The following is a 23611-nucleotide window of genomic DNA, read 5'->3' as shown; positions in this document are numbered from 1 at the left end:
AACAATCCAATTCCACGCGAGTTTATTTGCAAATATTCACCCAAAACAATCAAAAAAAAAAATATCAGCTTTTCAAGAAGTTAGTTTTCTGTTAAAATCAGAAGGAACTTTTTTTTTTTTTTTCCAGATTTTAACAAGCAGCTATAACATGCTACTCATATCTTCTGGAGCCAACTCTTGATTTCCTGTATGACACCAAAGCTGGTTAGCTTTTAGAAGTGTTTTTATAAACCATGGTTTAAATCCCATTCCTGATAGACTGCCAATTCATAGGATTGTAGAGCTATTTGTCCGCAGGACAAATTGTCCCAAAAAAACCTTTAAATGAAAGTTTTTAGCTGGACCATCCTAACTTTAGGATCAGGTTTTTGAAAACAAGCAGTCAGTAAAGCTGCCCAGGAAATTGAATTTATAGACTTAGTCTTCGACTTATAATAGCTGATTTAAAGACCGTTAAAATGACAACAAAAGGGACTTAGGCCCAATTTTCACACTTAGGACTGCCATGGTCACACGATCCAAATTCAGACGCTTGACCACTGACTCATATTTATGACAGTTGCAGTGTCCCAGGGTCACATGATCCATGGGGGGAACCAAATTTGCTTAACAACCGTGTTGCTAATTGAACCACTGCAGTGATTCCCTTACCCAAAGTGGCGAGAGAAGTCATAAAATGGGGCAAAGCTCACTTAATCAATTGTCTCGCTTAGCAACACAAATGTTGGGCTCAACGGCTGTCGTAAGTCAAGGTCTACCTGTAGACAGCTGGACCCCATAAGCTGTAACTCCATCCTCCAATTCACCCCAACCCAGCTGAATAAATACCACATTTTTCCCAATATTTTTTTTAAAAAAATCAATATTCAATCAATATCTCTGACTTTAAAGGCACCAAAATAAGTTCCTTCCGGGGAGTGGTTCAATAAGGAAGGATAGGAGACCTGGATGGTCACCATCTCTCCCGACTTCAGTCTGAAAAACCCGCCGACGTTTACCGAGAAAAAATGAAACTCGGATTCCCCCGACCAATTCTTGGTACTCCCGCCTTTCATCAGGACGACCGAGTTTCTCCTTTTGGCGTCCGTTTTGACCACGTACACCATCAGCTGCAACGCCTGGCCAGTCAGGATGCCCAACGTTTCGTGGTGCCTGAAGCACACGTTGGCGTACAGGTAGTAAAAGCCATCGTGATTGACTATCAATCTGCCATCGCTGAAGGTCATATTCACCAGGTTGGCCCAGCCTTTGTCATGGAGCCAACACGTAAGGTTCACTTTTCCGGTGCCTAAGAAGAAAAGATTAAAAAAAAAAAAAGAAGAAGAAGAATAAAATGTTTGCTTCCTCCTGGAGGGATTAGAAATAGTCCTCACTTAGCGACTGTTTGATAGATAGATCAATTGGGTTAGAGCTGGAAGGGAGCTTGGAGGTCTTCTAATCCAACCCCCTGCTCAGCCAGGAGACCCTATGCCCATGATGGCGAACCTATGGCACGGGTGCCACAAGTGGCATGTGGAAACATATCGGTGGGCACGCGAGCTCAGCTTCGGCATGCCTGCGTGTGCCGGCCAGCTGATTTTGGGGCCTTCTGGGCCCACCAGAAGTCAGGAAACACACTGTTTCTGGCCTCCGGAGGGCCTCTGGCGGAGTGGGGAAGGCCGTTTTCACCCTCCCCAGGCTCCTAGAAAGGTTCTGGAGCCTGGGGAGGGTGAAAAACAGGCCTACTGGGCCCACCGTGCCATCGCGTGCCAAAAGTGGGAGGAGCATGGGGGGGTGAGGTGCATAGAATTATGGATGTGAGCATGTGTGCGTGTGACCCCACCGTGCTCCCTCCGCTTTTGGCACGCGATGGCAAAAAGGTTAGCCATCACTGCCCTATGCCATTCGAGACACATGGTTATCCAATCTCTTTAGAAGAGAATAGAGCTGAAAGGGATTTTGGAGGACATCTAGTCCAGCCCACTGCTCAAGCAGGAGACCTTAGACCAGTGATAGTTAACCTTTTTGGTGCTGAGCGCCCAAAGCACAAGTGTGCATGCACAAATGCATGCGCCAGTGCCTGAAAACCCAAAATGTAATGCGAGCACCCCCCCACCCCCACCCCCTGTGCCCGGTTTTGGACCTGGAAAGCTTCCCACACCAATCTAGAAGCCAAAATGGATGGATAAAAATTGATGATTTTTTTTTTAAAAAAAATTAAAAATCGGAATTTTTTTTTATTTAAATCGGATTTTTTTTTAAAATTTAAATTGGATCATTTTGATTTTTATCAAATTTATTTTACTAAAATGCTTTTGGAGTAAAACTCTATCTAAAGATAGTCTTCTATTTAAGATCCATTAATAATTTAGTTTATTCAGAATGAAATGGAGCTTAGTTATGTAGCAGGAGGCTGTGTATTCTGCAATATTGGGACGGTCGGTGAGTCAACAGCGGGTCAGAGGAGGAGCCACTGTGGGACAGAAATGACAGCTGCTCTTTAAAAATTATGATTTAAATCGAGTTGATTTAAATCAAGCCTTTTTTACTAGCGATTTAAATCACGATTTAAATTGTGATTTAAATCGACTTGATTTAAATCAAATCCACCCTGCTTGCTTTGCACTCCAAACGGAACGAGAACATGGTAAATGTTTGAAAATGAACTTACCAGAAGGAATATTGTGGCTATCAATTATCAGATGAGCAAATGGAGCTTTCTCAGGTTTGCTTTTCTTGGGTGAATCTGACCAAGAAGCTCCCATTGTGGCTGTTGGGGGGGAAAAAATCATGTTAAAGTCAGAAACTGAAATCTTCCTTAAGCTAAAGGAAGACAAGAAAGTGACACTTACATTTCTCCAATCTTGATTGGTCTTTCCCAGCGCTCAGACGCTGGACCTCCTAAAAAGGAAAAAAAAAAAGGCATTTAATATAGTAGAGTGGGATTGTAGCTAAAGCATTCCAGGGGAGAAAAGATCTGCTTTCCAGATATTTAGCACTACAATTGCGCTACAAAAAAAACCAATACAAATATTGACAGAATCTGGAGGTGGAGTCAAAAGAGGGATTAGCCTAGAATCCCTACATAGTCACAAGCAAAGTTAGTCCAACTCCCTAAAATTCTGTAGATTCTTAACTAACTCCAAAAAGGTACTAACTATGAGTTTGCAAGGTTCCTGTCTAGAGACATGAGTAGCAATAAATCAGTTTAATTGAACCTCAATCAGAATTGAGCCAGAAGGGACCTTGGAGGTCTTCTAGTCCATCCCCTTCTCAAGCAGTAGACCCTATCCTCTTTCAGACAAGTGACTGTCCAGTCTCTTCTTAAAAACCTCCAATGATGAAGCACCCAAAACTTCTGAAGGCAAGATGTTCCATCGGCTAATTGTCCTCATGGTTAGAAAGTTTTTCCTTAATTCCAGGTTGCTTCTCTTTTTGATTAGTTCCCATCTATTGTTCCTTGTCTTACCTTCTGGTGCTTTGGAGAATAATTTGACCCCCTCTTCTTTGTGGCAGCCCCTCAAATACTAGAATACTGCTATCATGTCATCCCTAATTCTTCTTTTCTTTAGACTAGCCGAACCCAAATCCTGCAGCTGTTCTTTCTATGTTTTAGTCTCCAGGCCTTTGATCATCTTAGTTGCTCTTCTCTGAACTCTTTCCAAAGTCTCAACATCTTTTTTTGTAATGTGGGGACCAAAATTGGTTGCAGTATTCCATGTTTGGCCTTACTAAGACTTTATAAAGAGGTACTAATGCTTCATGTGATTTTGATTCTATGCCTCTGTTTATACAACCAGAGATTGTATTCGTTAATTTTTTTTTAATTTAATTTATATGCCGCCCTTCTCCAGAGACTCAGGGCGGCTTACAATGCGCTAAGCAATAGCCTTCATACTTTTGTATATTTATACAAAGTCAGCTTATTGCCCCCACAAACTGGGTCCTCAATTTACCTACCTTAGAAAGGATGGAAGGCTGAGTCAACCTTGAGCCTGGCGAGATTCGAACTTATAGCGAACTTGCAGACAGCTGGTGTTCAATTACAGTGCCTTGTCTGCAGAGCTATCCAGGCTCTTTTTTGGCTGCTGTCGCACCCGGCTGGCTCATGTTTAAATGACTGTCCTTCATGTGTGGACCTGATCTTTTGTGTCTGACAATTCCCATAATGCCGTAACACTAGTTGAACTGCTTGTTGTGGTCCGCTAGCAGTCTGCGGAGCTGGCAGCGGAGTCAGACAGCGATGAGGCTGAGGAAGAACATGGGCCAGTCCTGGAGGCTGGGGAAGGCCCAGATGAGGGCTCTGTATCGGAGGCAGAGATGGGGCCAGGGCCATCGGGGAGTGATGCGCAGGCTCCAGAGCCTCCAGAGGCTGACAGCAGAGAGGCAGACGAACAGGAGGAGCCTGTTCCTAGTGCACGCATGAGAAGAGCTGCCAGAAGGCAAGAGGAGCTAAAGCAAAAAGGACAACTCAGGAGTAAGGCCAGGAGATGATTGGCCCCTCCCATAAGGCTTAAAAGACCAGCAACGGCTCTTGGGCTCTTTGCCGGAAAACAACGTTGAGAGATTTGCTTTGTGTTTGGATGTATTTCTTTCTTGTCGGCGTCTTCTGTTCCTGAACTGTTGCCAAGAAAAGCCTTTGGCAATTTGCCTAATTATCCCAAGGTCAGAGATAAACTGAAGAATGGTGTTTTGAGGACTTTGCTTTCATTTAATTTGGAATAAGATGAGAACGAGTTAATTCTCAGCTGTTTTAATAAAATCTGTTTGTTTTTGGAACTGTTTTGCATTTAATATTAACTACGTGGGCCTGGGTCACAACACTGCTGGGAACTTAGGACCCAAACATCTGGAACGACAAACTTGCTTATGTGTCTTCAGTGGCATTATTTAATGGCAAAAATATTGTTGCTGAATTCATGCCTAGCAGCAAATCTGTCTTGATTTTGAAATCCTAAGGTTTTTTTTTTTATCTTCCCTCAGGACTTCTGCCATTATGAGCAGCTATGATGATTAAAATGCTTTTGAGGAAAATGATGGCAGAATCACTTCCCTCAATGTGCAGCACAGCCAGAAATCTGTACAACTTTTCCTACCCTGAGTTGAGAAATTATCTCTCACGGGATCCAGCATGCAGCACCAAATTTTGCAATAGCACTAGAAATAGCACTTAGACTTATATACCGCTTCACAGTGCTTTTACAGCCCTCACTAAGCGGTTTACAGAGTCAGCCTCTTGCCCCCCCCAACAATCTGGGTCCTCATTTTACCAACCTCGGAAGGACCGAAGGCTGAGTTAACTTTGAGCCGATCAGAATCGAACTGCTGGCAGTCAGCAGAGTCAGCCTGCAATACCGCATTCTATCCACTGCACCACAACGGCTCTTTAGAGCACTGCACACCAGAACAACTAGACACAAGGACAGTTTTTTCCCAAATGCCATCACTCTGCTAAACAAATAATTCCCTCAACACTGTCAAACTATTTACTAAGTCTGCATTACTATTAATCTTCTCATCGTTCCTATTGCCCATCTCCTCCCACTTATGACTGTATGACTGTAACCTTGTTTTTATCCTTATGATTTTTATTGATATTGTTTCCTGATTATTTATTTGTACCCTATGACTATCATTAAGTGTTGTACATTATGATTCTTGATGAATGTATCTTTTCTTTTATGTACACTGAGAGCATAGGCACCAAGACAAATTCCTTGTGTCCAATCACACTTGGCCAATAAAATTCTATTCTATTCTATTCTATTCTATTCTATTCTATTCTATTCTATTCTATTCTATTCTATTCTATTCTATTCTTTAGCAGAGATCTACACATTATATCTAAAAAATTCCCACTAAAATTACATCTATGTTTCCAGGCATTTTTCACTTCTGGTTTCAAAACATTATAACCCCACAATTGTGATGAAAGCATGACATTTGGAACACATCTTCAGGTCCAAACAGGTTATAGCACCATAATTGTGCTCTCCATTACTTATGAAGCAGGGAAGACGTCCAAATCTCAAGATCCCTCAGGATCTAGAATCTAATTAATGAGGGATATTTCCTAGAAGAGAACTTCTCAGAGACATGGGTCTGCACCCCAAACCATGAAGAAAGCAGTGACAATTTGGGGAGTGAGATTAGAGACACAATCTTGATCTTCCAATCAAACGTGGGTGTGAGTTTTTTTCATCCCTTATTATCAAAGAAGCCGAACCCAGAGAGAATGCTGGGAACCAATGAAGAGGTGAATACTAAGAAGAAGATCAAAAATCATTATCTTGCAGGAAATCGAATGTTTTCTAACTCTGTCAGTCAGGAAGGAAACTGCAAAGAAAGCATCAATCTTTTAACATTTTCACCAGCAAGCCATAAAAAGTGGCCCCACGAATTGCAAAGGAGCTACAAAAATAAATGCTGGCATTTTTTTTAAAAAAAAAATTAGAATAGAATAGAATAGAATTCTTTATTGCCAAGTGTGATTGGACACACAAGGAATTTGTCTTGGTGCATACGCTCTCAGTATAAATAAAAGAAAAGATACATTCGTCAAGAATCATAAGGTACAACACTTATTTCTGTAAGTCAACACTGATAGTCATAGAGAACAAACAAGCAATCAAATCATATTAGGAAACAGTCAATATAAATCGTAAGGATACCAGCAACAAGGCTACAGTCGTAAGTGGGAGGAGATGGGTGGTGGGAACCATGAGAAGATTAATAGTAGTGCAGACTTAGTGAATAGTTTAACAGTGTTGAGGGAATTAGTTGTTTAGTAGAGTGATGGCGTTCGGGGAAAAACTGTCCTTGTGTCTAGGTGTTCTGGTGTGCAGTGCTCTATAGCGTCGTTTTGAGGGTAGGAGTTGAAACAATTTATGTCCAGGATGCGAGGGGTCTGTAGATATTTTCACAGCCCTCTTTTTCACCTGTGCAGTATACAGGTCCTCCATGGAAGGCAGGTTGGTAGCCATTGTTTTTTCTGCAGTTCTTATGATCCTCTGAAGTCTGAGTCTGTCTTGTTGGGTTGCAGAACCAAACCAGACAGTTATGGAGGTGCAGATGACAGACTCAATCATTCCTCTGTAGAACTGGATCAGCAGCTCCTTGGGCAGTTTGAGCTTCCTGAGTTGGCACAGAAAGAACATTCTTTGTTGTGCTTTTTTGATGACGTTTTTGATGTTGGGTGTCCATTTTAGGTCGTGAGATATGGTAGAACCTAGAAATGTGAAGGTCTCTACTGTTGATACTGTGTTGTCTAGTATTGTGAGAGATGGAAGTATGGGAGGGTTTCTCCTAAAGTCTACCACCATTTCTATGGTTTTGAGTGTGTTCAGTTCCAGATTGTTCTGGTCGCACCACAAAGCTAGTTGTTCAACCTCCCGTCTGTATGTGGATTCATCATTGTCTCGAATGAGACCGATCATTCTTGTGTCATCTGCGAACTTCAGTAGTTTAACAGATGGATCGTTTGAGATGCAGTCATTGGTCTACAGAGAGAAGAGAAGTGGGGAGAGCACACAGCCTTGGGGGGCCCCTGTGCTAATTGTACAGGTATCTGATGTGATTCTGCTTAGCTTCACCTCCTGCTTCCTGCCTGTTAGGAAGCTTATGATCCACTTACAAGTGTGTTCAGGTACCTCTAGCTGGTTTCAATCATTTCAGTTAATGGCGAAAAATACAATCAGGGAATAAACTCCATCAAGGGGTCGCAAAATCCCTACCCTACTGAGCTTCCAATACATATGAAACAGGAATAAAATTGGAAAGGACAATCCTGCATCTTGCCTCTCTTTGTTTGTCAGTTTCCTCGTAGTTGTAGCGCAATTAATCTTCAGTTTTGAGATGCATTCAGATTTTATTTTGGGGCTTAAAGTTTCTTTAAGGCAGATCCAGAGGCCAAATGGGATGGGATATCTCTTTGGAGACCAAAACCATATGAAGAACGGTTGCAGGATTTGGGGATGGCTGGTCTAGAGAAAAGAAGGACTAAGGGGGACACGATAGCAGTCTTCCAGGATTTGAGGGGCTGCCACAAAGAAGAGGGGGGTCAACCTGTTCTCTCCAAAGCACCTGAAGGCAGGACAAGAAACGATCGATGGAAACTGATCAAGGAGAGAAGCAAACTAGAAGTAAGGAGATGTCATGCAGGAAAGGGTGAACATCTGTTCTCTACCACTTCAAAATGCAAGACAGTAAACAGTGGGGCTAAATTATAGGAGATTCCTGTACATCTCATGTTCTCTCAAGGGTTTTCACCTTATCTGCAATGGCAATTAGCATTCGGAACACCAGTTACCGGAAATTTTAATTTTCTTCACAACAAGATCACCGCTTTGCTTTCAGGTGGGCAAAGGTTTAGATGTATCCAGGATAATGATGGCAGGTCTATCTTTAGTGTAGTATCCACTGGCACCTTCTTCCAAATTTTTTATCGGTTTGGGTCACTCACATAATCTTTCTGCCTGCATTGTTAACTTTTGGGCATGTTTAATGTTTCTGGTTTGGTCTTGGAGTGAAAATAAAGAAATAAAAATGGCTTGCAAGGAATAACTTCACAGTTATGATAGCTAGACCAGAATGCTTTCATCTGAATGGTGGCATTAAGCAGGGTTGGGTGTGATGGCCTTAATTCTTTGCCTCACTCTATGATTCCAAGATGTATTTGATATTTGAGAGGGAGGAGGAGGAGGAGGAGGAGGAGGAGGAGGAGGAGGAAGAAGAAGAAGAAGAAGAAGAAGAAGAAGAAGAAGAAGAAGAAGAAGAAGAAGAAGAAGAAGAAGAAGAAGAAGAAGAAGAAGAAGAAGGGGAGGAGGAGGAGGAGGAGGAGGAGGAGGAGGAGGAGGAGGAGGAGGAGGAGGAGGAGGAGGAGAAGAAGAAGAAGAAGAAGAAGAAGAAGAAGAAGAAGAAGAAGAAGAAGAAGAAGAAGAAGAAGAAGAAGAAGAAGAAGAAGAAGAAGAAGAAGAAGAAGAAGAAGAAGAAGGGGAGGGAGGAAGGAAGAAGGGAGGAGGAGAACAAGAACAAGAAGAGCAAGAAGAGGAGGAGGAGAAGAAGAGGAAACAGGGAGGGAGGGAGGGAGAGAGAGAGAGAGAAAGAAAGAAAGAAAGAAAGAAAGAAAGAAAGAAAGAAAGAAAGAAAGAAAGAAAGAAAAGAAAGATCGCAAATGGCCCTTGGTGTCCCATACCTCCTTCACAACCTCCCTTAAGTCATCAATGAAGCCCACGAGACCAGACCTTCATGGCCAGATTCTATAAATACCCCCAGAGCTCCAACGTCAAGCCTCCTTAAGCAGTCTACGCAAGTGTCTCCTGAGGAGAGGCCCTCCTGAGTTTCCACCGGAGGTGAAGTGTTCGGTTGCCAAGGGCAGAGACAAGTCTAAGCCTGACCGAGGTCCCCTCAGCTGTCCGCTCCTGGGATGGCTGCCAAGGTGAACGGAAAAAGGCTCCCTCGAGCCGACCAACGTATCCCAGGGCGTGTCTCCTGCCGAAGGGATGGCCGCCTTCCCTGGGATGAATGTGGTTTGCGAAAGGCCTTCTGAGGTCTTGCACACAAAAAAAGTCACCAAGCCAGCAGGAAAGAAAAACACCGTCGTGTTGATGTCGCTCGAATCCATTTGATAAGCCGGGGGTTTTATTCCCATTTGCCAAGAACTGAGAAGGAAACACTGTCGGTCACGTTTGAGTGGAAATAAGACTCCTTGACGTGAGCGGAGAACTTAAAGAGTCTCCTTGTGTGCTTGCTGGTCTACATTTCACTGTAATTGGCCAAGGCCGGATGGTTCCACAAATCCATTTAAGAACTGGCTACTGGCTTTGAACTTTGACCTTCTTCAGAGGACTCCAGAACATCTTCAATTAATGGCCTTCAAATTCCACTGATCCACTTAATTGCTTTTTCCTTTCTTCACCTCACTGTCACCAAGACTGCGTCTCCCAAATCGTTTTCCTAGTAGCTGAAATTCCCTAATCACACATTAATGCTGCTCATTTCCACGCCATTCTTCTCTCAACTACAGGTGTCAACACGGCTGAAAATCAAGACCAGCTGCCCATCTCACAGAACGCTTAACAAAATAACAGAGTTGGAAGGTCTTCTAGTCCAACCTCCTTCTCAAGCAGAAGACGCTATACCAATGGCTGCCCAGCCTCTTCTTAAAAAGCTTCTTAAATACCACTCTATAAAGCCTTAATAAGACCACACCTAGAATACTGCATTCTTACACACAGTATTACAAAGATATTGAGACTCTGGAATGAGTGCAGAGAAGAGCAACAAAGAGGATTAGGGGACTGGAGGCTCAAACATATGAAGATCGGTTGCAGGAATTGGGTATGTCTAGTTTGATGAAAAGAAGGACTAGGGGAGACATGATAGCAGTCTTCCAATATCTCAGGGGTTGCCACAAAGAAGAGGGAGCCAAGCTATTCTCCAAAGCACCTGAGGGCAGGACAAGAAGCAATGGGTGGAAACTAATCAAGGAGAGAAGAAACTTAGAACTAAGGAGAATATAGAACAATGAATAAGTGGGAAAAATTGCCTGCAGAAGTTGTGAATGCTCCAACACTGGAAATTTTTAAGATGTTGGATAACCATTTGTCTGAAGTGGTGTAGGGTTTCCTCCCCTAAGCAGGGGGTTGGACTAGAAGACCTCCAAGGTCCCTTCCAATTCTGTTATTCTATTCTAACAGTTGCAGGAACTGGGTCTGTCTAATTTAATGAAAAGAAGGACTAGGGGAGACAGGATAGCAGTCTTCCAATATTTTAGGGGCTGTCACAGAGAAGAGGGGGTCAGCCTATTCTCCAAAGCACCTGAGGGCCAGACAAGGAATAATGGATGGAAACTGATCAAGGAGAGATTCAACCTGGAAATAAGGAGAACTTTTCTGACAGTGAGAACAATCGACCCATGGAACAGTGATTAGTTTCCATCCGTTGCTTCTTCTCCTGCCTTCTGGTGCTTTGGAGAATAGGTTGACCCCCTCCTCTTTGTGGCAGCCCCTCGAATGTTAGAAGACTGCCGTCATGTCCCCCCCCTACCATGTTCTCCCAAAAAAATAAGCCCTCCCCAAAAATATTTAAACACATGCGCATCCGGTCCCCACCATTTCCTCTGGTTAGGGTTAGGGAGACAGAGCTGGAAATCAGGTAAGATGGCAAGAGGAGCCCCGTCTTGCTCCATGCGCCCCAAAATAATAAGACCTCCCTGAAAATAAGGCCAAGCGCTTATTTCGGGGTTCAAAAAAATATAAGACAGGGTCTTATTTTCGGGGAAACACGGTAGTTCTTCTTTTCTCTAGACTGGCCATCCTCAAATCCTGCAAGCGTTTTTCATCCGTTTTGGTCTCCAGGTCCTTAATCATCATCAGTTCTATTAAAACCCCTTGCGAGATTTTTTTTTTCCCCCTAGCCAGCAATAAAAAAAGAAATGAGCCAACAGATTCCTACACAAGGAGTCTACTACCCTGCATTAGATCAGATCCTAATTAGTTCTAAATAGAGCTCGACAAGGAGAGATGCCTAAAAGGAGCAAATGCTCAAGACTGTTGAGTAGATGTATTGCCTGCCCCATATTTGGTGATGATGATTCCTTGTGAATTCAGCTCACCGTGGCAGGATCTGCTGCGATCCAGAGTGGCCAGTGTTGAAAAAGGGCTAAATAAAGTTGCATGACTAGTCCTCGACTTACAACAGTTCATTTTTAGTGACCGTTCGAAGTTACGACGGCACTGAAAAAAGTGCCTTACGACCATTTTTCACACTTGTGACCGTTGAAGCATTCCCAGGGTCACGTGATCAAAATTCAGAGGCTTGTCAACTGACTCGGACTTATGACAATTGCAGTGTCCCGGGGTCACATGATCCCCTTCTGCAACCTTCTAACCAGACAAGGCAATGGGGAAGCCAGTTTCACTTAACAACCGTGTCAGTAACTTAAGAACTGCGGAGATTCACTGAACAATCGTGGCAAGAAATGTTGTAAAACAGAGCAAAGCTCCCCTAACAAATTTCTCACTTAGCCACATAAATTCAGGGAGGGGTCAATTGTGGTCATAAGTCGAGGACTACCTGTACTTGTCATGATTGGTCCCCCAATAAATAAAAATTTAGAAGGCTTCACAGGAAGGCAGTTCAAAGGAAATTAAAGCCTTATCTTCTTTGGGAATATATATTAGAAGGAAGACAGTTGAGTTGCTACACTTCCTGTAACCCCACCGCCTTCTTCTCGAGGAAGCTCATTAGAAACCCGGTGAGAATCGTGCTCGAAACAGGATGCTCTGGGTTAAGAGGCAGATGCCAAGTTTCCTTCTTGCCAATCTGGTCAGGTGTTTCTAAAATGGATGTGGTTTGTAATGCTGAGGAGGTATCAAACTTTTGATTTTGGGGCCTCTAAGAGTTGAGAGAACCTTGCAGAGAACGTCTCCTTTCAAGCAACCCTGTCTTGAAATCTTCCCAACTTGTATGATGCTCTTTTTTTTCAAAGCACCCAAAGGCCAGACAAAGAACAATGGATGGAAACTGAACAAGGAAAGATTCAACTTGGAAATAAGGAGGAATTTTCTGACACTGAGAACCATCAACCGATGGAACAGAAGTTGCCTTCAGAAGTTGTGGGAGCTTCATCACTGGAAGCTTTCAAGATGTTTATTCTAGCCTAGTGAACAGAAGGACAGAAGGGGAGACATGATAGCAGTGTTGCAATGTTTGAGGGCCAAAGAGAGGAGGGGGTCAAGCTGTTTTCCAAGGCACCTGAAGGCCAAACAAGGAATAATGGATGGAAACTGATCAAGGAGAGATTCAACCTGGAAATAAGGAGGAATTTTCTGACAGTCAGAACAATCAACCCATGGAACAAAAATTGCCTTCAGAAGTTGTGGGAGCTTCATCACTTTCAAGAAGAGACTGGACTGCCACCTGTCAGAAATGGTGTTGGGTCTCCTGCTTGGGCGGGGGGTTGGACTAGATGACCTACAAGGTCCCTTCCAACTCTGTTATTCTATATTCAATGGAACAGAAGTTGCCTTCAGAAGTTGTGGGAGCTTCATCCCTGGAGGCTTTCAAGAAGAGACTGGACTGCCCTCTGTCAGAAATGGTGTAGGGTCTCCTGCATGGGTGGGGGGGTTGGACTAGATGACCTCCAAGGTCCCTTCCAACTCTGTTAAACTGTAATCTGTTGTAGTTGTCCTTTCAAGGAAACTATGAAAGGCCTTCACTTAATGACAGTACAAAGAGCTGGAAGCGACCTTGGAGGTCTTCTAGTCTGTATTACTTCCTCCTTGTTTTGAAGGAAGAATGGGGTTTATTATACTCCATAGATTAGTTGAGTTCACAAGACCACACTCGAAAGACGAGCATTCTTTATATTTTACTTCCAATGTGGGGCTTCTGTATGATGCAGAAAAGGTCTAAGGCAACTGTGGATAGCTCAACAGACAGAAGTACTGTAATTTAACACCAGTTGTCTGCAATTAAAGTAAGATCGAATCTCGCCAGGTTCAAGGTTGACTCAGCCTTCCATCCTTTCTAAGGTAGGTAAATTGAGGACCCAGTTTGTGGGGGCAATAAGCTGACTTTGTATAAATATACAAAAGTATGAAGGCTATTGCTTAACGCATTGTAAGCCGCCCTGAGTCTCCAGAGAAGGGCGGCATATAAATCAAATTTAAAAAAAAAAAAACTTCCACCAACTTCCAACCTGGAGTAGACTGACCTTTTGCATTACTCTCTGGAAAGCCTGCTTCATCCTTCGACACGATTCAGACAACAGCCTTGCCTCTTGGTTGGCCAAGGTGGCTTCTGGCAGATCCACATTCCCTTGAAGTCTCAGGAAGGACCTTAAACAGTTGGCATCCTCTTCAGAAATTCGATGTGGGTCCATCTGGAACAAATTATTCAAAAACAGCTCAGTGCTTTCAAGTCATACTTGTGGCACCCCAAAAATAGAGAGCAGTGATGGCTAACCTTTTTGCTGTCACGTGCCAAAAGTGTTCCCCTACTTTTGGCACGTGATGGCATGGTGGGCCCAGTAGTTCCATTTTTTTTGCCCTCCCCAGGCTCCAGATGCTTTCTAGGAGCCTGGGAAAGGCAAAAATGTCCTTCCCCACCCTCTGGAGGCCCTCCGGAGGCCAGAAACAGCCCGTTTTCCAACATCCGGTGGGCCCGGAAGGCCGGAAAATCACGCAGATGCGTGCTGGAGTTGAGCTAGGGCAACGCTCGCATGCCCACAGATATGGCTCCGTGTGCCACAGGTTCGCCATCACAGATATAGAGCAACACTAGCCCGGGGAAAAAAAACCCCAAACCCCAAATCTTTCTTTCAGAGTTGTCCACCATGAATAGATGTAGAAGAAGAAATGGCAGAACCTGGACTGGAGTTAAAAGAGAACTCAGCTTGGTATATCTCTACGTAGCCACAAGCGGTGTAAATCTATCCCCTCTTGAGAGCAACTGGCCCTTATATAACTCCAACCAGGTGTTAACCGTTAGTCGAGAAGATTCCTGTCCCTTGGCTGTTTAGCAATCAATCCTAATTGGACCTTCTCATATAGCCCTGTCTTTCCTGCTCAACAATAGGTCTATCTTTAGCTATTAACAGTGCTCGCTCCATATTTGTCTCTTTCAAACATCTAAAGAAAGACGAGTCCTGGAAGTGATCTGAACCAGAACCACATTTCTAACAGATCAATTGTTCCAGATAACGAGGACTAGAAAAAACCACGGCCCCATCCTATGTGAAATTATCTCTTCTGATCTAGGCTTCCTGAGCAGTGGTGAGTTGCCCCCGGTTCGCACCGGTTCTATAGAACCGGTAGTAAAACCGGCGGGAGGCTCCGTCCACCAACCCCAACCTCATCAAAATGCTTCTGCGCGTGCGCAGAAGAGCACATGCGCGGCCCCATTGCGAACCGATAGTAAAGGTAAGTAGAACCCAACCCTGTTCCTGAGTCATTAAAACACACGAGTAGTCCCAAAAACCTCTTTTATTGCAACAGCTGTGAATTACGTTCATTCACAGATGAGTCCCAATTAGTTGTAAAGAGTCCTTCGGGAGAAGTCCTTCAGAATAATCACCCATCTCCCTTGACACGCTGTCAAAGACCGAATTGGCAAAGCCACACAGAGTCCAGAATCAAACAGAGCTTCAGGCATTAAGCTGAACTGAATGAACAACGTTGCTTCCTGCAAAGGCCCACGTCCCTTTGCTCCTCTTTTAAGGCTTATGAGAGGGGCCAATCATCTCCAAGCCCTACTCACGAGTCGTCCCTTTTGTTTTAATTGTTCTTGCCTTCTGGCAGCTCTGCGCATGCGCGCACTGGGAACAGGCTCCCCCGTTCCTCTGCCTCGCTGAGGTCCGACTCTGGAGACTCCGGAGGCAGCGCGTACCTCTCAGATGGCCCTTTCTCTGCCTCCGATGCAGAGCCCTTGTCCGAGCCTCCCCCAAACTCCAGGACTGGCCCATGTTCCTCCCCAGCCTCCTCACTGTCTGACTCTGCTGCCAGCTCCACAGGCTGCTGGCAGACCACAACAGTTTCCTTTGCATTCTCTAGGGAGACAAGACTCAACCACACCAGTACTATTTACATTTGAGGAAAATACCACGTGTAGGAGCAAAGTCTGGGAGGAATTATACAGTAAGTTTGATTTGGCTGATCGATCTCTCATAAAATTTGGGTCAGAAGTAAGGGTCGTGTTAAGCTTTGGGTAGGTGGCTTTGTTGACTGATTGCTTGTATTTATACCCTCCATGAGGCTCTCGGAGACAGAGGGAGGGAGGGATAGGGATGGAGGGAGAGAGAGAGAGAGGAAGGAAGGAGGGAGGGAGGGGAGGGAGGGAGGGAGAGAGGGAGGAAGGAAGGAAGGAAGGAAAAGGAAGGAAGGAAGGAAGGAAGGAAGGAAGGAAGGAAGGAAGGAAGGAAGGAAAGAAGGAAGGAAAAGGAAGGAAGATCGTCCCCATTTTTTAGCCTACATGATAGGAGAATGAGAGAGGAAGGAAGGAAGAAGGGGAGGGAGGGAGGGAGGGAGGGTGGAAGGAAGGAAGGAAGAAGGAAGGAAGGAAGGAAGGGGAAGGAAGGAAGGAAGGAAGGAAGGAAGGAAGGAAGGAAGGAAGGAAGGAAGGAAAAGGAAGGAAGATCGTCCCCATTTTTTAGCCTACATGATAGGAGAATGAGAGAGGAAAGAAGGAAGAAGGGGAGGGAGGGAGGGAGGGAGGGAGGGTGGAAGGAAGGAAGGAAGAAGGAAGGAAGGAAGGAAGGGGAAGGAAGGAAGGAAGGAAGGAAGGAAGGAAGGAAGGAAGGAAAAGGAAGGAAGATCGTTCCCATTTTTTAGCCTACATGATAGGAGAATGAGAGAGGAAGGAAGAAGGGGAGGGAGGGAGGGAGGGAGGGTGGAAGGAAGGAAGGAAGAAGGAAGGAAGGAAGGAAGGGGAAGGAAGGAAGGAAGGAAGGAAGGAAGGAATGAAGGAAGGAAGGAAGGAAGGAAGGAAGGAAAAGGAAGGAAGATCGTTCCCATTTTTTAGCCTACATAATAGGAGAATGAGAGAGGAAGGAAGGAAGAAGGGGAGGGAGGGAGGGAGATATTGTATAAATTGTCTCTCTGAAATTGCAGAAAACCCAAAGGAAACTGGAAAGACGCTGGGAAGATTATCCAACGTTTTGAAAGAGAAAGCACTGAATGTGGCTGGTTTTTTTTAAAGTCCAGCAAGGGATATCTGGCTTCTTCACATGCAGTTAACACACAACTTTCCAAGAAGTGAAGCAGCTGTGGTTAAAAACCCAAGGCCACATGTGTATTGCCTTTCGTCTAGACTCTTTATCGGTGAACTTGAATCCAGGAGAAAGTTCAAAATTCAAACCGGAAGAAGAGCTTCAGTGGGCAGATGGGATGGGATGGCTCTACGGAACGTTCCTTGAGGGATTTTCCATTTAAATCTTGTTAGTATTGAAAGAACCTGGCAGATGGAAGCTCCCTGGGTGAAACTGTCTGATCTCAGAAAAGAAACCAAGGTGAGGCTGGACACCATTCAAAGCTGATACCAGCCAGAGCTCCAGAAGAGCTCTGGTTGGTATCTAGCGCAAGATTGGAAGACGTGGAGAAACCTGGCCCATAGAATCACCAAGAGTTAAACTCAACGGAACGGATACCATCCTCATCATCATCATCATCATCATCATCATCATCATCATCATCACTAAAATGATTCTCCCAATTCTTAACTAGGCCTCTTTCTCGTTCCTGGTTCCTATTTTTCCCTAGACAGAATGATTATCAGATTAACAGAGTTGGAAGGGATCTTATAGGTCATCTGGTCCAACCTTCCTGCCCACCCAAGCAGGAGACCCTACACCATTTCTGACAGATGGCTGTCCAGTCTCTTCTTGAAAGCCTCCAGTGATGAAGCTCCCACAACTTCTGAAGGCAACTTCTGTTCCATGGGTTGATTGTTCTCACTGTTTCTCCTTATTTCCAGGTTGAATCTCTCCTTGATCAGTTTCCATCCATTGTTCCTTGTCTGGCCTTCAGGTGCCTTGGAAAATAGTTTGACCCCCTTCCTCCTCTCTGGGGCAGCCCCTCAAATATTGGAAGATGCTCTCCTGTCTCCCCTGGTCCTTCTCTTCACTAGACTAGCCATGCTCAATTCCTGCAACCATTCATCGTATGTTTTAGCCTCCAGTCCCCTAATCTTCTTTCTTGCTCTTCTCTGCACTCTTTCCAGAGTCTCAACATCTTTTTAACAGTTTGGTGACCAAAACTGGATGCAGTACTCTAGGTGTGGTTCCTACGAAGACAAGAATCGAAGCTAGGACCATGCAAACCATGTGCAACTTCCCAGACTACCCTGTTTCCCCCAAAATAAGACCTCCCCTGATAATAAGCCTAATCGGGCTTTTGAGCGCACAGCAATAAGGCCAAGCGCTTATTTCAGGGTTCAAAAAATATATATAAGGCAGGGTCTTATTTTCGGGGAAACACAGTAATGCTCCTTTGACTTGGTCTGGAGTTGCTTAGCTGGTGCCCTCCGAGCATGCTTTATTTTGGCAATCGTACCCTACAATTAGTCTTCTCCCCTTTGATGATCACCCAAAGCTGACTTCAACTCCGAGAATCAACATTTGTCTCTGCTTCTTACTTTCACCGGGGAAAGGAAAAAGATGCGGCCACATTAATGCATCAGCCAGATTCTGAGCCTTTTTTTTTTTTTCAGTTCCTTGTTTTTGACGAAATGAGGACAACCAGGCCTGAATCAAATGCTCTACATTTAGCCCTGCCATAAATACACAGAACGGAACTATGCTGGCTTTTCGCTGCTGCTAGCAAAGTAAAAAAAAAAAGAGAGAGAGAGAAGAATAGAAGAAGAAAAAAGAAAAAAAGAAAACCATCCACAGCGTAAAATAATGCAAAATGAAATAAATAAAAGATGGTTGTATAATTGGGTAAGGGTCTCCTGTTTGAGCAAGGGGTTGGACTAGAAGACCTCCAAGGTCCCTTCCAGCTTTGTGATTTTACAATTGTGTAGGGGTCTCCTGCTTGGTGGGGGGGGTGACCTACAAAGTCCCTTCGAACTCTGTTAATCGGTTAAAAAATCCTGTTCTCCAATGGGAAAACGCAAGAGAATATTGAAGAGTGTTGTGTTTAGGCCTATCGACGGCACCTAAAAATTGCAATTCTTTATTTTATTTTCAGAGGTATTTAAACTCAACCATAGTCACCTTTGTAGAATCTTTGCATGCTTCGGTGGTGCTATTTTATTTATTTATTTTTATTTATTTTAATTTGATTTATATGCCGCCCTTCTCCGGAGACTCAGGGCGGCTTACAATGCGTTAAGCAATAGCCTTCATTCTTTTGTATGTTTTATACAAAGTCATCTTATTGCCCCCACAAACTGGGTCCTCAATTTACCCACCTTTGAAAGGATGGAAGGCTGAGTCAACCTTGAGCCTGGCGAGATTCGAACTTGCAGTAATTGCAGGCAGCTGAATGTTAATAACAGCTATTAGTCTGCTGCGCTACCAGGCTCAGCAGACTTTATCATGCCGGGAGGGAAAATCCTAAACAGAGTAACTGAATGATAGAATCACAGTGCTGGAAGGGACCTTGGAGGTCTTCTAGTCCAACCCCCTCCTCAAACAGGAGACCCTTAAACAATTACAGAATCTCAGAAAATACAATAGAATTCTTTATTGGCCAAGTGTGATTGGACACACAAGGAATTTGTCTCTGGTGCATACGCTCTCAGTATACATAAATGACAAGATACGTTCATCAAGAATCATAAGGTACAACACTTAATGATAGTCATAGGATACCATTGATACAAGCAACAAAGTTACAGTCATGCAGTCATGAGTGGGAGGAGATGGGTGGTGGAACGATGAGAAGATTAATAGTAGTGCAGACTTAGTGAATAGTTTGACAGTGTTGAGGGAATTATTTGTTTAGTGGAATCTCAGAATTACAGAATAACAGAGCGGGAAGGGACCTTGGAGGTCTTCTAGTCTGACCCCTGCTTAAGCAGGAGACCCTAGAGCAACTCAGACAAACGGTTGTCATTTCATCTGCCAGATTCACACAGGCATGCCAGCAACACCCCAACGCTTGCCCAGCCAAGAAACTTTTCATTTTCTTTCTCAAAAACTATCTGAAAAAGAGAAACCTAATCTCAGAACAGCTTTCTGCTGGGGGGGGAAATCAGCAAACATTAACTTTCAACTTCCTTTTAAGGTTCGGAGGTGGTTTTTTTTGTTTGAAAGGCCCGAAAGCCATCTCAACCAATGCAACCGGGTAATTTCCAAGAAAAAAACAAAAGGCAAGGCCTTTTCGCAACCCCAAATCTTAAACCGCAATGGAGGTTCCTCCCTCTCCACCCCACCAGTTCTCTCTCCCCACCCCCAGCAATTCCAACCCAGCGTATCTTGTCTGTTGCGCTGCCCACAATAAACGGCTCTTCCTTTGCTAGGATGGGGGCCTGCTTTTCCCAACATGAGAGAGGAAGGCATTTTTTGAATCCCCCGACAGAGAAAAGAAACGTTATTTATCCTTTTGCCAAATTTAGGGGGAAGAAAGAAAAAAAAAAGAACTTTGAAGAGACGCCAGACCTAACAAGTTAGACAAATGTCCCCAAGTGAGGGTCTCTCTCTTTCTCCCTTTCTCTCTCTCTCCCTCCTTCCCTCCCTCTTTCTCTCTCTCTTTCTCCTTTTCTCTCTCTCCCACCTTCCCTCCCTCTCTTTCTCTCTCTCTCCCTCCTTCTCTCTCTCCCTCCTTCCCTCCATCTTTCTCTCTCTCCTTCCCTCTTTTTCTCTCTTTCCCTCCTTCCCTCTCTCTCTCCCTCTTTCTCTCTCTCTCCCTCCTTCCTTCCTTCCTTCCCTTCATCTTTCTCTCTCTCCCTCTTTCTCTCTCTCCCTCCCTCTTCCCCCTCTCCCTCTTTCTCTCTCTCTCCTTCTTTCTCTCTCTCTCCCTCCCTCCTTCCCTCCCTCTTTCTCTTTCTCTCTTTTCTCTCTTCCTCCTTCCCTCCCTCCCTCTTTCTCTCTCTCCCTCCTTCTCTCTCTCTCCCTCCTTCCCTCCATCTTTCTCTCTCCCCTTCCCTCTTTTTCTCTCTTTCCCTCCTTCCCTCTCTCTCTCTCTCCCTCTTTCTCTCTCCCTCCTTCCTTCCTTCCCTCCCTCTTTCTCTCTCTCTCTCTCTCCTTTTCTCTCTCTCTCCCTCCTTCCCTCCCTCCCTCTCTCTCCCTCATCTTCTGTCCTTCAGTAAATAAACTCCAAGGTGGACCCAGGGATAAATGTGTCCATTTCTCAGAGCTTGGGGTGGGGTGACCAGGCTGCAAACATCTTTATGCAGACATGAATGTAGGAAGCCGGAGAAATGGGCTTTTGGTCCCTTGGGGAAGAGCGTGTGAGGAACTAACTATCAGGTCGCTTAACCACACTGGACAAGCTTGTTGGGAGTTAGCGATGACAATAGTTGGCTTGGCAGCCCTGAGCAGAATGGGGCTCTTGTCTGGGGTGGGGAGAATGACTCTCCCTCCCCCCTCTTTAAAATCCCAAATGTGGCTTTGCTTTTCAGAACACCCACAGCCTTGGCGTGACATCCACAACTGGAGCTGGACATGCACGGTTTCCAAACCAGCTTTTTTTGCCTCCCTAAACACCCATTAGGTTACCCAACTCTCTTCTTCTGCCTTAAAATCCGTTCCTTTCGGTTGCATTGGGCAAACCAAAGAAGGCTAAACTCTTCTAATCGAGATCTAAAACTGATCTGCCTTAAAGAGAGAGAGAGAAAGTGATTGAGATTGAGGAAGAGGGAGGGAGGGAAGGATAAAGGAAGAGGGAGCAAGGGGGAGAGAGAGAGAGGAAGGAAGAGAGGGAGGGGAGAGGGAAGGAGAAGGAAGAAGGGAAAGAGGGAGAGGGAGGGATGGAGAGGGAGGGTGAGGGAAAAAGAGGGAGGGAGGGACAGGGAGAGAGAGGGACAGGGAGAGGGGAAGGGGAGGAGGGGAAGAGAGAGAGGGGGAGAGGGAGGAAGGGAGAGGGAGGAGAGGGAGGGAGAGAGAGAGAGAGAGGGAGGGAGGGAGATGGAGAGAGGGACGGACCGAGAGAGGGATGGAGAGGGAGGGTAAGGGAGAAAGAGGGAGGGAGGGACAGGGAGGGGAGAGGGAGGGAGAGGGAGAGAGAGAGGGAGAGGGAGAAGGAGGGGGAGGGAGGGAGAGGGAGGGAGGGAGCCAGGGTGAAAATATGCTCACTTTCACTTTGATTTCAAACCGAATAGCAAATATTCACACCTTCCACCTGTCAATATCAACACTCAGCTACCCAAGATCACACACACAAAAAACATCCCCAGTCCCATCGTCCAGCTGCCACAGGCACACCTCAGCAACTTAAACCAGAGTGTCCATTTCATTTCACCCAGGCCCACAATTTGACCCAATCTGAACTTCAACTTTTTTTTCCCTTTCTAATATCTTCCTAACTCGGGGGAGTGGGGAGGATGCCCCGTTTACTAAACTTAGCTGCCTCTGACACTTTCTGCGGGGGGGTGGCTGCCTCTCAAGATCCTGTTGGCATCCAAAAGAAAGCAGACAAGGTGAAGGCTGCATGCCACACCAACTCTGCCAACTAGTAGTAACTCTCCTTCAGTTTATTTATTTATTTATTTATTGGTTTGATTTATATGCCGCCCTTCTCCGGAGACTCAGGGCGGCTTACAATGCGTTAAGCAATAGCCTTCATACTTTTTCTATATACCTGCTTAGTAGGGCTTTCGGGCCCCCCCCAAAGCGGTGTTCTTTTTTATACAAAGTCAGCTTATTGCCCCCACAATCTAGGTCCTCATTTTACCTACCTCGGAAGGATGGAAGGCTGAGTCAACCTTGAGCCTGGTGAGATTTGAACTTGCAGTAATTGCAGGCAGCTGGTGTTACTTAACAGCGCTTTAGTCTGCTGCGCCACCAAGGCTCTTTGGTTCATTGGTCCCTGGCTGGTCTCTAACATGCACCTACCCCCCCTCCTTGCATCCCCCCTCCAATCATTCCCGGGGCTTTGCATCCCTAAGGAATCTTGCCCTGGCTCAGCAGTTGGAACCAAGTGGGGGAATCCTGAAGGATTCGGGAAACAATATCCATCTGGCTCAACCTGGGAACACCAACCTGGCCCCAGCAGATGCAAAATTTGCAAAACAAAGAAGACAACTTTGCAAAACAGAAGGGAAATCTGCAAGCAGAGAAGAGATCTTTGCGAAAGAGGCGAAATCTTCAAGGAAACTTTGCGAAACTAATCAAGGAAGAGAAGCAACCTGGAACTAAGAAGAAATTTCCTGACAGTTAAAACAACCCGTGGAAGAAGTTCTGAATTTTCCCACCCTTTTTTCCAAGTTTTTAAGAAGAGGTCGGACAACCATTTGTCTGAAATGGGAGGTAAGCAGCGGTGGGATTCAGCCAGTTCGCACCGCTTCGGGAGAACCGGTGGTTAACTTTCTGAGCAGTTGGGCAACCTGGTTGTTGGAAGAAATCATCAGGGAACCGGTGGTTAAATTCCTTGAATCCCATCACTGGAGATAAGGTGTCCCGCCTGAGCATGGGGGGGGGGTTGGACTAGAAGACCTCCAAGGTCCCTTCCAACCCTGTTAATTCTATTCTAATCGATGTGAAATCCGCAAGGAAAGGGAGAAGAACTTTGCGCAACAGAGGCGAAATCCACCAGCCAAGGAAAGCGCTTTGGAAAAGAAGAGGCGAAGTTTGCAAGGCGAGGGACGATTTCAACCGATCTGGGGGCGGCGGGGAGATCCGCCCGGAGAGATCGACTTGGGATGGAGACCCCCCCCGCCCCCCCCCCAAGATCCCAGCCTTTGCGGAGGCTCCATCCTGACCTGCGCCTTGAAGTAGAGGAAGAGAGCCAGGCTGCAGATGACCTGGCCGAGCCCCAGCAGGACCAGGGCGGCCAGGAGGGCTCGGGAGGCGGACGGGGAGGCGGACGGGGCGGCCGCAAGCCCGGCCGGCTGCAAGGAGGCCGAGGGGGCAGAGCCGCCCTCGTGCGCAACGCCGCCGGTCCCCAGCTCCTCGGCGCCGCGCAGGTACTTGGAATAGTCTCGGCTGGCGCGCCGCATCTCCGAGCGCTCCCGCGGACCTCCGGCGCTGCCC

At 45.5% G+C, this 23611-nt stretch overlaps 1 protein-coding gene across 1 annotated transcript; it reads right to left on the bottom strand.

Moving 5' to 3' along the window:
* Positions 1–23611, bottom strand: TNFSF11 (TNF superfamily member 11). Its single transcript, XM_060686515.2, has 5 exons — positions 23341–23611; positions 13697–13864; positions 2832–2880; positions 2651–2749; positions 1–1288 (listed from the first exon to the last, which is right to left on the bottom strand). Exons 1-5 carry the CDS (start codon positions 23575–23577, stop codon positions 867–869), a joined length of 975 nt encoding a protein of 324 aa, XP_060542498.2. The 5' UTR covers positions 23578–23611; the 3' UTR covers positions 1–866.

This window comes from Pantherophis guttatus, chromosome 5 (genome assembly GCF_059756535.1).
Source record: "Pantherophis guttatus breed Tessera chromosome 5, ASM5975653v1, whole genome shotgun sequence".
Classification (NCBI taxonomy): Eukaryota; Metazoa; Chordata; class Lepidosauria; order Squamata; family Colubridae; genus Pantherophis; species Pantherophis guttatus.
Note: the sequence above shows the minus strand (reverse complement) of the source record. Positions and strands in the feature narration are given on the sequence as shown.

Coding starts and splice junctions, on each gene's coding strand:
- TNFSF11 (XM_060686515.2), bottom strand. CDS start 23,577: ATGCGGCGCGCCAGCCGAGACTATTCCAAGTACCTGCGCGGCGCCGAG. Junction 2,881..13,696: donor TCCAGAGAGTAATGCAAAAG/GTCAGTCTACTC, acceptor TTTCCTTTTTAG/GAGGTCCAGCGTCTGAGCGC. Junction 2,750..2,831: donor CCAATCAAGATTGGAGAAAT/GTAAGTGTCACT, acceptor CCCCCCCAACAG/CCACAATGGGAGCTTCTTGG.